General features: G+C 32.2%; 1 protein-coding gene across 1 annotated transcript in view; it reads right to left on the reverse strand.

Annotated features, from left to right (window-relative positions):
- Window positions 1-14,161, reverse strand: part of LOC132733810 (prominin-1-like) — a 17,320-nt gene extending 3,159 nt beyond the window's left edge. Inside the window, exons 1-3 of the mRNA XM_060720496.1 lie at window positions 13,649-14,161; window positions 2,671-2,720; window positions 1,772-1,984 (exon numbers count right to left, since the gene is read on the reverse strand). Of these exons, the coding sequence (XP_060576479.1) occupies window positions 1,772-1,984; window positions 2,671-2,720; window positions 13,649-13,880 (495 nt within the window). The 5' untranslated portion in view covers window positions 13,881-14,161. The remainder of the gene's footprint in view (window positions 1-1,771; window positions 1,985-2,670; window positions 2,721-13,648) is intronic.
- Window positions 14,162-15,632: the final 1,471 nt, after the last annotated feature.

The raw sequence follows: 15,632 nt of genomic DNA on the forward strand, positions 1-15,632 counted from the left end.
TAATAAAAGACTACCTAGGAATGCCACAGACAAAGTTTAATGATCATCCATCATTTAATTTAGTAATAGAAGATGTTTAAATGTTTTTTTTCTTTCTATTTTAGCTCAGTTGACCCTAAATGGGGCCAATTGAAATGACATGAGCAAATTTAAGTGTGACTGTCACAAGGATGCTACAAGCCAAATTTGAGGTATATCTGCGCAGCAGTTTCAGAAACGAAGACGCATGACGCCCTTTGATACTTATAGCTCACCCGAACCTTCGGTTCTGGTGAGATAAAAAAATCAGTAGGACAAGAAAAAAGACGATTGAGAACGCGGGTGTTTTTATCACTTCATATGTGGAATCATACTGATGTCTAATCCACTTGTACTGGCCTTGTTATGTTAACTTAATTCTCTATAATTTACAATGCCCGTAATCATCGGCTTGAATGACATTATCACGAATACTCGATAGTTTTAACACTTATAAGGGTAATTTTTAAATCTAGGCAATACGTCTCCTTCGGATCAACCTGGAACCCATTGATTATAATTTTAGATATTCCTTACCTCTACAATATAGTAACGTTTAAAAACCCGTGGTCAATGTCATTCAGGTTATTTGGTCTACTATTACCGGCCGACTTTTTCCAGCGCCGTTTGTCACATCCTGTCATTATTAAACATACGTTCCAAAATATTACCAACCCTGAAAATTCAGTATAGTTGTAAATAACGTTATTTTGGTATGAAACTTTAGTGGAGAATAAACTTTGAATATCATATACTTGTTAAAAGATTAGTTTCATTAATTAATAAAATCTTTCACAAAGAATGATTTACATTTATGTTAAATGTCATCTGTAGTTTAATATAGTAATACATGTAATTGATGAAAGAACCATATAAGTGCCAAGGTAGTAAACTAAATTATTGTTGTTTTCTTCATTCGAATGAGTGAAGATAACCATGTAAGATATATGTCTCTATATTCTATAGAATTTATTTCAGTAAATCAATGTTAAATTTTGTTAAAGCCGATGCTAGGTGGGTAGCATGTAATTAACACTACAGACAATAAACAGGCTTAATTCAACTAAGTCTGCAAATTTTCAATTTTTCCGTTTTGGGCTTTTAAAAGTTTCCATTTATTGGCCATTTTATCTCGATCTTAGACTGAGTTGTGTTAACCAAATATTACAGGAACTGTTACTTGTTCTGTTTTTTTCCGTATTGTATCACATATACGGCCGTATATAGGTAGAGGTATAGATAGCTATAAACAATCATGTTTATATATACTTCCATCGAAAATTTCCCATACAAAACAAAGAAGACAGGAAACGGGTATTTCTATTTTTCGTTACAACACACTCCCTTTCGTCCCGGATCCTAAATATCGAGATTTCCCTTATCAACAACCATATAGATACGTAATGGAGAGTAAATATATTCATTAATTATTATATAATTATTTTCCTTTTAAAGTATATTTGCGCATGTGGTAAAATTAGCAGGCATTATTTTACCCGAGCGGATTGCACATGCCTAATATACATAGATTGTCTAACACTGCTTTCTTTCCCTTTTATCACAATTAGAAGTCCAGAGATGTACTCCATACACCGACTTGGGGGGGAGAGAGAGAGAGAGAAGAATTGTCAGTTTAAGTCCGTGCTCCATTCCGCGCTATATTATACCATAACGCACACACAATCAAGATATATTTCCTAAATATAGAATCCTAATTACATATTTATTCTACTTTGTGCTGCATTTAACTTACAATATAAAGACTGTTGTGACAAAAGAGCAAACACGCAAACACTCGACGTTTACAGTGAATCCCATCGGTTGCTTCCTGAAACTCTTTTTCCGCCGACACAAAATCCGCAACAGACGACAAACAGCAGAAGCACGCGCCAACAAGTGGCACTGTTATTATAAATAACAGTCCGACAACAATTGCAGCGACGTAACCTTTAAACTCATTCAGAAGCTAAAATATTGGTTTAAACATATTTATTTTTTCATCAGGTTACAATATTACACATCAAACAAAAAATTTATACAAAGCTAAAATATTGTGAAAGGCAATAAAGGTTATAAAGTAACAAAAGAATAGATATTTAAAGATGTCATAAATGCCGTTTTACTTTAGGAGATAAAGAAAAGGATTAAAGTCTGCTAAACAATATGCACGAGTTATTTACTTAGTTTATTATCATCCTGAAATAAATATATAGTAAAATTGTTGACAACTGTTTAACAAAACAAAACTTTTATTAACCATAACGCATATAACTGTAGCAAAAATGAACTAAAGATTTCCCCCACGACCTATGCAGTGTGACAAGAAATGATTTTACTTAAAGGAACTTCAACTTGGTCAAACGTCTAAAATCCCCAAAAACTTGAAATCCTACATAGATTTATGTGGAGCAGGGTTTTAAAAGGAAAACTCTTTCCCAAAAGGGGAATTTAAAGGGAAAAATTTCTCTGGTGAAATTAAATATCTTTTTGTGTGTGTGTGTGTGTGTGCGATTCTTTTTCTATAAATGAGCAAACAAAGTTGCCGTGCAGTTCATTTTTGGTCATATTGCACAATCAAACAACGGGTTGAAGGAAAGATCTGCAAATTTACGTCCAGACCTACAAAAATCTGAGATAAATAGTTATAATTACCTTCTGAGCAAGCTGTAGCATATCTTGAGATCCCATGTTAGTTATCGTCTCTGTAATAAAGAAATACAAAAATGTTCTTTCATACAAATACACGTAATTATAAACAGTGTAAACATCGAATATCAAATTTATTATTACAATAAACCATAGTTTCCGACTTAAAATTTTATTGCCTCTCAGTAAATGCTAATCAACGGTTCAATTAACAAAGATTTTGTCCGCATAAAATCCCTTTACGCAAAAAATAGTATTCTTTATTTATCGCTCGAACATATGCATATGAGTAAACGCCTAGGAACCAACTCATGTCCGATATAATAACATTTTTTGTGTGTCTATATTTTTTGTTCAATCCCATTAAAATCATATCATTATTGACGTCCCACTTCCTTTCACTAGGTGGCTTTGTAGGAGCACATTTGTCTCGGAGTACATCTGTCTCACGAAGTGTGACCGATGTGTGCGTGAACATTCATATTTGCGACAAATTGGAAATGAGACAGATGTGTTCGACACACAATAGAAAGGACACTAGAAGCACATTTGTCTCACATTTTCCCATAAAATTCTTAAAAGGTAATAATTATGCCCGTCCGTTAACCGACAACCAGCCATTGTTCTGTGTTTTCTGTATTTATAAAACCGTTTTAGGTCACTTCCGGTCAATCAAAAACTTCCTGCCTCTTCATAGGAGTCATATATTAAATTAGAGAATATCCCTGTTCTGCATGTCACAATGAAAATTTCTACAAGTGCAGCATCCAGAACGTTTACCTAAACACATATGCAGCAAGTCTTTTGTTTATTTTTCAATGCTTAAAGTTTTATAAATGATTTAATGGCACTAGAAATATTCTTAGCAAAAAAACAAGGTAGTATCTACGGCCGGTGGCATAAAGGGGACATACAATTTTCTTATTTATTACGTGCGCACACGATAGCTTTTACGTGGCCACGCGATACTATTACGTGCGCACGCGATAGCTATGATGTGCGCACGCGGATATATATTCGCATTTGGACATTGACCGGGATCCTCGCAAAGTTCGATGAATAGTTCGATGCCCCTTGTATATGTCGAACCTACAGCGGTTTAGGGACAAGTGTTTTTTTTAAATCAATCGGCCACAGAGGCCCTTAAATGATCTATGGAAGAAAATTAGAAAGACCATTACACACGTATTTTGTTTTCATTAGAAATATATGTATGTAAAAATCGTCATTTTCCAAGAATTGCGGCTTTCAGATCCACCATTGAAAAAGCACTTACAACATGTACGAGTTCCTCAAATAATCCGGGTAATGCCATAATTATGGAATATCGGACCACTCAGAATCGTGCGAGACGCAACATATTCCGATGAGACACGAAGCGAGGCACGATATTGAAACACGAGATCTCGCAATGTCGAAGTATCCCGTACCACGAAATTTCAGATATGAATAAATTTTTACTTCTTTAGATAGAGCAAGTATGAATTTATTAATATTCAAATAATGATTTCTGAGGAAGTCAGATGCTTGTAATCTAAAGAAATGTGAAATTAATGCAAAATAAATGTAGCAAAATGTAAACAATGTAGTATTTTGACTTAAATCACTTCAACTTTACAAACTGCAAAATAACAGCAGATGAAAAATGCTTTAGGTAATTAGCCAATGAGTAACTTTTTGGAACTATAAAAGTACATATACCAAAATACAAAGCTTTTAAGGAATACAAATAAAAGCATTTCTCAGGCATAATGGGCCTTTAAGTGATTTTATGTAGACTATAAAGGGAATACTACTTAGCGGTATATGACCTGGAATCAATTTCTTGTCTCGCGTCGACGAACGAGATGCGAAGCGAGACGCGAGATTTCGGCGAGATGCGAAACGAGTCACGATATTGTATCATTCAATATCAACCGAGTACGGTGTTCCGTTTGGACATAAGTAACATTTTTGACTCCCTAAACAGCTATGCGCAATGGTACAAAGGCGAAATTGAGATGGTACGATGATTAAAACACGATGACACGATGGTGAAATCACGATGATGCGATGACACGATAGAGAAAATAATATCGCGTTTTCATCATCATGCCATCGCAGTTTCACATATCGTATTTTCGCCATCGTAACATCGTCTTTCACCATAGTATCATCACGTTTTCATCATCGAACCTTCGTTGTTTCACCATCGTACAATCGTTGTTTCACCATCGTACAATCGTTGTTTCACCATCGTACAGTCGTTGTTTTCCGTTCGTACCATTATGTTTTCGCCATTGCACCATCGCGTTTTCATCAACGTAACATCGTGCCACCGCGCTGTCACCACTGTACCATCGTGAACGGGATTTAGTTTGTTTCAGTGTACGACTTCAGGTTAAGCCAATCAATTACTTGAATTAGAGATATTATGATTAATAGTTCACTTTAGGTTTTCATAAAGAAAGCATATTAAGCAAACCTATTGATGATTACACTTAACATGAGGTAAAACGGCGAACCTCGATTCTAAAAGAGAATTTCTGCCGCGGGAATAATGTGACAAATAATTCATAAAAAATGACATGAGACAAATGTGCTTTCTTGTCCCTTAAAAACACATGAGATAAATGTGCTTTCTTGTCCCTTAAAAAACTTGATCGGAGCAAATTTGTCACACAAATGAGTTTTCTGGGGTAGACATTTGAGGTCCCATTTGTCTCATGTGGGACAAATGCGACCGCATTAGTCTTACGTAAGACAAATGTGCTCCGAGACAAATGTGCTCCTACATGGCTTCCTAGCGTAGAGTGTATAACGGAGCAAAAACGACGAATTAATTAATTCTAATGAGAGTTTGTTGTTGATGTTGTTGCTTAAACACAATATCTTTATTCAAAATCACAATGATAATAATAATCGTTTTCTTAATCCTCATCAAATCTTGCATATAGTATGGGAATAAAAATAATATATAATTATCAAAACAATGATTATAAAAACTGTTAAAGCAGCATTGTTCACCTGTCTCCCAGATACTGTTTCATATTTGATATTCGAGTGACCCATTTTAAAAAAAACAACACTTTACAGTATTGTAAAAAGCTTTATATCTGCTAACTATATTTAACAAAATCATTACATCATAGGTGGATTTTGAAAACAAATAATTCCTAAATAGATTTATAAGCAAGGAAAACCGTTGGTATATAAACAAAAGAGCGAGGCACATGCACGAAATCGTTAGGTTGAAATCGTGAATTCGTGAAGTTGAAATCTAAATTCACGAAGTTGAATTCGCGAAGTTGAAATAGTGAAGTTGAAATCGCAAATTCGTGAAGTTGAAATCGTAAATTCATGAACTTTAAAATTGTGAATTCGTGATGTTGAAAAGTTGAAATCAGGAATATACGAAGTTGAATTCGTGAAGTTGAAATCGTGAATTCGTTGAGTTGAAATCGGTTATTCATAAAATTGAAATCGTGAAGTTGAAATCGGGAATTCATGAAGATGAAATCGGGAATTCATGAAGTTGAAATGGCCGTACCGGTCTTTCGTAAATAGCAGATACATTCTGTGTTTCAGCACTATAAAATAATGAAATAAAAAAACATTAAAATATCATTTTACTCGTATATAGCATTATAGGTTTTGGTATTCAATGATTACATTTATATTATGCTCCATGTTGATATTTGAAAATATAATACAATCTATGATTTCGATATAGCATATTTTCGACGTGATATAAGCGTGCTTTGTGAAACACAAAGAAAAGATATGTTATATTTTAAACTCTTCTATACTTATATCAAATACGGTTCCATCTTTATCTATCTTATCTGATTTAAAGCACAGCTTATACAGGATTATTTCTAAATTTGTAACCACTATCATGTACTTAGCTGATCCGCTCTTTCTATGGTTTGCAAAAACACTTGACAAAACACGAATAATCAACAAACTTTAAAACAGTGTAAACTCATCGAAAATTTTCATATTGGAAGATTATATATCAATTTGTTTTCTTTCTCAATCCCCTGCCATGTCGCAATGAGTTCCTTGTAGATAACGTATGTCGCATTCCGCTAACCCTATCAATAACCCGGAAGATTTATACGTAGCTCATAATGACTTAAATATTTAGATAGGACTTCAGTTTAATCAGTACATGCTTTAATGTTTGATACATGACTGTTTCATCTATTCTCGATACAAGCCCCCTTGTCCTTGCATTATTGTAACCAGTGTAAACAAACATTGGAGCGTTGAACTATCGAGTGGCCGCTGCCGTGCACACAGAAGCGGTGGTATACCACGTGCACATTGTCGGTATTTTTATAATGTGTACACGAATGTCAGAAGCAACGACATAACTAACTTCATTGACGTTAATAATTAACAGGAATTTATGAGTAAACACTGTAATATTTTAACTCTTTAATATATTTTACACCCCTGTTAATTCTCCCCATTGTGTAATTGTTGTCCATCTATATTAAAAGTTTAATGAATGTCTGTAAACATCTTAATTGCATTCTTTTTGTCGCTTGAAGGAAATTGAATAAAAGGTTCCTATTTATAAATAAATATTTCCTTGTTGTTTTTTACTTTTCTATACATGACCATTGTTTTGCCTAAAACACTACTCTTATCTACTCTTATATCACCGGAATATCTTAATAATAACTTTTACCCTTTAACTAAATTTAACTTATATTGTTAAGTAAGTTTTTTCCCTGCCAGATATGTCGAAAAAATACCATAATCTTGTTCATATCATACTTATGGCTTAATGAAGCCCAAATATCAATCTGATATTATGATCGTTTCTTATTTCTTCATACAAGCTTCAACTGTGTGTTTTGTGGCTGTCACAGTGAATATAAATCATTGCAGAGGCTTTATCACAAAACAGAACAAATAACTTAAGAAAACCTATTAAATGACAACGTAATTTTGTATTTAAGCTGACTTGACAAAATCATGTATCAGCATGTCCTCAACTGGCGGTCCTAATATTTATCATGTTTGGTTGCACACATGTTAAGGGGTTTTCTAATTATTATCATTTTTCAAGGAAGAAATATGTTTTACTTTTTGAGAATTCAACAGGCATTTGATGTTTGCTATATTCCTCCAATGAAAAACTGTTGTTAGACTCATTGACTGTTCAACAACCGACAATGGGATAGACTAAGATACGTATTGCTCTCTATAGATTTTAAGCCACGCCTACTAAACGCACGCTCTAGCAACAACGATGCTTCGCTTCAAATCAGGGGCATTTTGTGTATTCATAAGGATTTTGAGCGAATAAAGAGCACACTCTACTACCAGTATCGCTAACACTTGAAACTTGATAAAAACGTTTAATTTTATATTTAAAAGTAATTCTACCTTTTAAGTTTGATCAAAATTATCTTGTATTCACCACCGACAGCTCCGAGAAAAATATCAGTGTCAGCAGTTTTATTCTTTATTCATTATCTTTGTCATGTGCGCATATTGCAATACAGGTGTGATAAAAACGTTTAATATAATTTTATATTTCAAAGTAATTCTACCTTTTAAGTTTGGTCAAATTTATTACTTGTATTGACTTCCGACAGCTCCGAGAACAATATCCGTGTCAGCAATTTGATTTTTATTTATTACATTTGTCATGTGTGCATATTGCAATACAGGTGTGCACTATGTCGAAGTGCTTGCAATGCGTTTTTTTTTTAGATCAAATTCAAAATATATTAGAAAAAAACACTTACATAAAACAAGAATTGACAATAAATCATTTTATTTCACAAAAATTGTCATTAACCGATAAAAAAGCAAATAACTCTTTTATTAATTGTCTGGGTTGAAAGGGTGAATGTAAGAATGTATGACAGTTTTAATAAAACGTAATTAATATAAATTTATCATGTTTATTCCATGAATAAGCTGTTTATTCAGGTGCAAGAACTGTTGTTTTTCTCTAAAGCAATTATGAATTTATCGCAAATTTTGGCAGGCAAGTTGTACTGATTTCTTGTGTGTATGCCCTATTTAATGAAGTTTTATATTCATTTGCAAGATCATGTCTAACATAATTATTTTAGCGATATACATGTATAGTAGCAAAAAACTAGGAGAATACTGTTTGCAGTAACATAACTAAAACAAGTATTGCATTTTCGCCTCTGTTTAGCAGAGCAAAAAATCTCAATTTTACATTCCAATGAGCTGTAAAAATAACTACAATAGCCTGGTCGTTTTTATGCAGAATAAAATAACATCCCCTACCTGAATTTTGCCTTGTTTGTGTGCATAATGATTACAAAGGAAATTGCAAATTGGAAGGATTTTAAGCGAAGAAACAATGTGCTAAAGTACAAATTTAGCATAAAATTTGACATATGTCCTTGGTGTGTAAATTGAAACATTTGTTTGTTATAGAATTATAAAAATAAACCCTTCCGAAATACGTAAAAATATAATGTTGATAAAACTATTTCAGTAGGTTTTTATATAACGTGTCTTTAAAATCATATACAGCAAGTACTTTTATTCTTTAGTTCCCAATTAAGATTAATGCATTTAATTAACAAAGTATTGCATATTCATTGCGTTATTGCCATTTCATTTCGCATCTGAACCATGTCGTCTTTAGAACGTCGATCGGGTACTGTCCACGTGTTCACTGAACTGCAAAATGGTGAACATTTATATCACGAGCAATAAATTATTGCGATGCTTACTTTTGTACGTTTGGACAAGTCTTTAAATTGAGGTCTTATGCACTGGTGCTCTATATGAAATTATGCAGGTTTAAAATCTTGAACGGGAGAATGCCAGGCAATCTTTGTACTATATTACACAAATCACTTTAATGTACATTGTTTTTGAGATTGTTGATCGCATTGTTTGTTTGGTACTAGGTTATAGAAATAGACCGGGGAACAACAAGGCAAGGCGGGAACAGATATTTAACTCCGAATTGGTCGATCATTTATACTCTAAGAGCATTTTGATAAAACGCAGGTCTTAAAAGATTAAATAAATACAGCAATTTGACATAAAAAGATATTGCCTACAAAGGACAATCTTTTGCATACCAAACAGTAGAAAAAATAAGAAGAAATTAACAATTTTAAAAAAGCCGGGACGATTTGACACAAGGTTATCTAATGTTGTCTCGTTGCTTAGTAAAACTAAATCGCACGTTTAAAATAAATCCCCATCCAACGTTTATCTAATGTGTAATCGACATTTCTAACATTTTGGTCATTATTATTTTCAAAATTAAACAGATAAATTGACATGTGATGTATTCAATAGTTAATTGTCAGCGAAGACATTGTCCGTATCTTTGTACAAAATTGAGATTAAAGATGATGTCAAATCGTTTAATTTTGTTGAAATCTTCTTTAAGAAGGCTATATACCGCTCTGTGTTACGATTCAACCAGCCACTTTGAATTAACTGACGGAGGAATGGTCGGTGATTTTCACTCAGATGTTGGTCCTCACCAGGACTCACTCAATGTGCCATTATCTGATCGGTTTCATTGTCATACAAGGAAGTCGCATTAAGTCGTCAAAATGTTATATTAAAGCACACGAATGTATGAACAGTGTGTTTCATTTTTTACAGAAGCAAAATTTATGTTTATAGAGTTCCTGTACTCTATGACAATAGTGCCAAGTTCAGTGTCTTACAGAGAGTTGGTATTGGTAAGATCTATATTAAGCGTAACATAGTCCACTAAAAGTAAAAACAAAATACATTGTTTGTCTTCTTGTTCATATGTCACGGCTAATAGACAATTTATTTATCTTTTTCATTCATCAGTTTAAAAGATAACTTAAAAGCTGTATTCCTCAAGATGGGTCAAAAACAATTTTCAGGAAAATCAAACTTATGGACAATGTACTAGGAATTTAAGAAAAGAAAAAAAGATTCAAGATTCGAATGAAAGTGTACATGATATGTGAAATGAATGACTGATTTTGCAGTATTTATCACATATTGCTACTGCCTGACTAATGCAGTTAGAGCTATTTTGCATATTTTGACCCTTTTTGTTTGGGTGGAGGAAGGGGTTGTAATTTGTTTGGATTGTAAGCCCAGTTTGAAATGTTGAAATGCATAAGTTACTTTCTTTGTGCACTTCACAATATTTTTGTTTAATATATATATATATTTGAATTTCTTGACAATTAGCATGTACCTATCAGAATTAACATCAATCCATAGGATAACATATCTAGTTGTGCATTAACAGCTAATCTGGTTTTTTGAGACAATTAATACATCTTGATAGATATAGATCCAGGAACGAAAAATGTCTACTACTAGTATAGAAATATACAAGCATGTTATTTGTGTTGGTAGCTTATCCATGGTATTAATATGATATGCATATATGTATATCAAGGTTTTTCACCAAAAAATAACCAAAGAAATGCTCAGAGGTTAGCTTTATCCCAAAAACTGTTCTGGTTTGAAACTTTATATCATCATGTTTGATATGAACTTGTAAATAGATTGCAATTGCCTCCTGAATAAGTAAGCATTTGTGATTCCTTTTTACTTATCAATGTATAAAATTAATGTGAAATCTATTGAAACGTTAATTGGGCACCTGAAAGTTGATACCTACCTGTGTTATTGTATGTATTTTGTCCACTTTGTTTCGGTATCTCGTGAAAATATAAGACTACTTGATGCATTAATGTTTCAGTTTTAGACCAGAAGTTTTTCCTCTTCAATACTATTCTTTATGACATGTCTATATATCGGAACTGGTTTTGACGGAAAAAAAAGTTAATTGGGTCCCTGAAAGTTGATACGTACCTATGTTATTGTATGTAGTTTTGTCCACTTTATCACGGTATCTCGTGAAAATATATGTCTACTTTCTGCATTTATACAATATTTTTTTCTGTTATATCGACATGTCATAAATAATATTATTTTTACTTACATTATAACGGCAATCGTAAAAACAAATGTTGCCCCAACCCTAATCATGTCGCGAGAAGGCGATCCTTTTTCTACTCAAGTCCAGTTCTTGTATATCGACATGCCATAAAGAGTAGTATTGCGAAAAAAAATCTTCTGGTATAAAACTGAAACATTATTGCTTCAAGTAGTCATATATTTTCACGTGACACCGTGATAAAATGGACAATACTACATACAAGAACACAGGTATGTACCAACTTTCAGGTGCCCAATTAACGTTTCCCTAGAAATCTAACAAAAATCTTGAATCTCAGCAATATGTCTTTTGTTGAAGAACTGTTGAAATAAAAATCAATTATTGCCATACAAATTTTCCAATTGTCTGGTTACACTTAGACACTTTTGGTGTGTTCATATACCTTTTACGTCACTTATTGTCCGTAGCAGTATTTAGAAATCTTTTTTTATCTTCTTAAGTATATTTTTGTTTTATTTTTCTGGTTTTCGGCACTGTAATATATGGTGATTTTCCAGCTTTCCTGGTAGATAAAAGACAATAGACTATGCATCATTTCAAGTAGGAGAAGAAACCTATGTTCCGTAGACTAGCTGGACAGTATTCTACCATAAAATATCTATAGTCGCTAATAAGATTCAAACGACTATTGGAACGTTAATGTATCTAAATATGTCTCACAGATCTTTTTTTATATACCTGAAATAATGCATAGAGCATAGAAAGAGGCGTGTTGTATGCATATACTTTGTTTCAGCTTGCATTGCTAATTCGAAACTTTAAGGACTTTCGCTTGAGGAACACCCTGAAGGAGTCTGAACATTTTAGCCTCAGTCAGAGACTAATCTCTAATTGTAAATCATTTATCAGAAGTATTTGGTTGACAGAAATAAACTGCAGCAACGTTGAAATATGTTTAATATCTGTTTTTATCCGTGGACAATGCTTTTTATAGCAGGACAGTAATTATGCATTACTTAAACATTGTTGTATTATATTGTGTCTGTTCATTGACTGTTTTGTTGGTGTACACTACCATGCAACCATTTTGTTAACATAATTGAACATTAGAAAACAAATATAATAATAATACATCACTATAAATTCAGAATAATGTTTATAGTATTAGCTCATTTATAAAATTTGTAGACAAAATAACATTTTTAGTTCATGTAGTAACACTTACATGTGTCAGATGAACACACTGCAAATCTTATGAAAAGAAAATTAATGCTTTTATATGTTCGGTCTTACTTTTTGCACAAAATGGACTTAAAGTACATTGTTTGTTAAACCGTTTATAAAACATAAGATAAAAATGACACTTTCAAAAAAGGGCATTCATTCGCGCATTTATCACCAAGTTTGCAAGTACCTGAAGATAATAGATAATGGTTAAAAATACCATTTGCGCGATATGTTATGCACTTATTTAAGATAGTTTGAATTTCAAACGAGGAAAGCAGTTCAGTCGACACGTTGGTATTTGATAAGGAATTTTAATTATTTGCAGTTGACGATTTATTTTTTAATATTTAAAATCTTATATAAAAAGTATTAGAAAAGAAAAAAAAATATAATTATGTCATAACACCTTAAACGGTGTATTATATAGTATTGACTGAAATATGTATATACATGTATGTACGAAGCAGATTTACATTTGTCTTAAATTACTGTTCAAATTCATTATTATTTTTTAATCAAAACTGCCTAAAATTTCGACCTTCGATTCATAAAATGTGAACTGTATTTTAACAAATAATAAATTAAATATTAGATTTACATCTTAGTGTAAAATATTTAAATATTATTACATATATATTTATATCGGAAGTGGTATACATCTTAATGTCTCCAGAAACGAAGAATTTAGTTACATAAAAAAACATCACAATAAATTATTGTTTTATTAGGAATGAGTATTCCTATAAGGCTTTAATAGCATCACCTTAATGCAGAAACTGGTAAACTCCATATATAATTAAATATCAGTTAACCAGTTACTGCTATATTTTACTATAAAATTATTGTCCTCACCATTTATAAAGTCCGCCGGGAAGCCGCCAGGAAGTGCAGTATTTATGAAGCTACGAGCAAAATCGAACATAGGTCCCATCCCGCCATCGCTGTACTCGACACTAGATGCTTTATACTCGGGTGCTACTGGTAACGGATCCAGTTGTATTTTCTGGGTAACTCCATCCGCCACCTGTACGTGCGAACTTAGAAAATACAAAAGTACTGCAAAACTGTAAAATCTCCAATCCATGTTAAAGTTAAAATAAAACTTAAATATTTTCCTTAAAGAATTGTTTATTAAGTTAGTAAGTAGTTTTTTGTATTTTTCTATGTCTTTCTATTCTCTCTTATGCTACAAACGACCTTCTGCTAAGGCTGATTCTTTAATTTAGTTTTTGTCTCTGATTTTTACAAAGAACTGCAATGTTTACTCATGTACTTCAAACCGTCAGTAGTATCTGGACGGAAACAGTGAACATTTAAAACATATCTCTTATAAAGCACAACTACTCCCTTATCACGATAGATTTTTCAGCGAATTTTGGTAAATTAAACAAATATGAGTCACAATAAAAATGATAAAATATCGTTTCAAAGCTGTATCAATATCAACCACAAAAGGAGATAAAATCCGGTATAACACTAATGGTAAAAGGTGTAAGTCCGAGGTATATTAAAGCCACATAAAATTCCAAAATTGATTTAATAACGAAATCGAAACGTTTCACTATTTCCTGACTGACCATATTATGTTTAACATCAACGCATGGTCATTCTAAATTGTTTACATAATATAATATTTGGTAACATTTTTGATATACTCAGATATTGATAAATAAATAGTTGACTTTAAGGTTAAAATAATTAAGTGATTACGTGTGTCACATGACATGTATATTACGCATCGTGCCCCCGGGGGGTAAAGACGCTAATACTTTCCGCTTAAATATTCACTTGTACATGTTAAACGATGACTGTGATGCAGAACAAAAATATAATTGACATGAAATTGACATAATATTGCAAACATATAGAGGATATTTGTTTAGTTCAGTGTATGAGCGGAGTATATTTCACAGAGTGATCACCAAATGGCTGCGCCACTCGTGAAATATACCTTGGTGAAATATATTCCGATTTTATACTGAACTAAACAAATTTTCTTTTTATTATATGCAAAGAAAGGTTTATAAAAGTCATTTTAACCTAATACTAAATGAAAATCGCGTCAAATAATAATACAACGTGACGTCATTTACGACGTCAAGTCAGTAAATTGGTTTCCAGTAATGTGCACGCTGGTATTTCACTGAAACAAAGTTACGGGCCTAAATTCAGAACAGTGAAAAACTTAGTATCAAATTGACAACAATTTCACTGTTTCAAATAGTGAAAATATCAGTTTTTTTATTTCACTGATATATTTATAAACGAGCGAAAAGCATGTTATAAAAATATTATTTAAGATGAAGGCCGTTTATTTTGTTTTTTATTGGTCGGTCGTTAAACATTTCAAGTAAGCAAATGGAATTTCTACCATGTGACACAAGAACCTTGCTTAAGATTATATTTCCAACTTTTCATTCCCTACTGAATACATTTTCAAGTGCAAACTATCTATGCAAAGGTTATTTCTATAAATATATAATTTATTTTGATCGGCTACCGCCACTCATGAAATATTTATTTTCATGCAACGAGATTAAATAAATTATTATTTATAGAAAATGTTAATTGTTCTGCTTTTTAAAATATAAATGTACTTTTGAAAAAGTAAAAAATATCTTTTTTACAGTGAAAATACGGAAAATAAAAATAGGCATTTTATGATAAGAAATTAATAATCAATAGTTTTCATTATTTCATTTTTAAATACACAATCTTCTAATCATGCCCAATTAAAATACTTACACGCAATATTGTGGCTAAACTTGTCCCGACCATTTTATTTTATAAGTTTAAGGTTGAATACCCGTAGCTTATTGTTTATACAATGTTACAA

Source organism: Ruditapes philippinarum, unplaced genomic scaffold (assembly GCF_026571515.1).
Source record: "Ruditapes philippinarum isolate M1 unplaced genomic scaffold, ASM2657151v2 ctg1680_1_1_1_1, whole genome shotgun sequence".
NCBI lineage: Eukaryota > Metazoa > Mollusca > Bivalvia > Venerida > Veneridae > Ruditapes > Ruditapes philippinarum.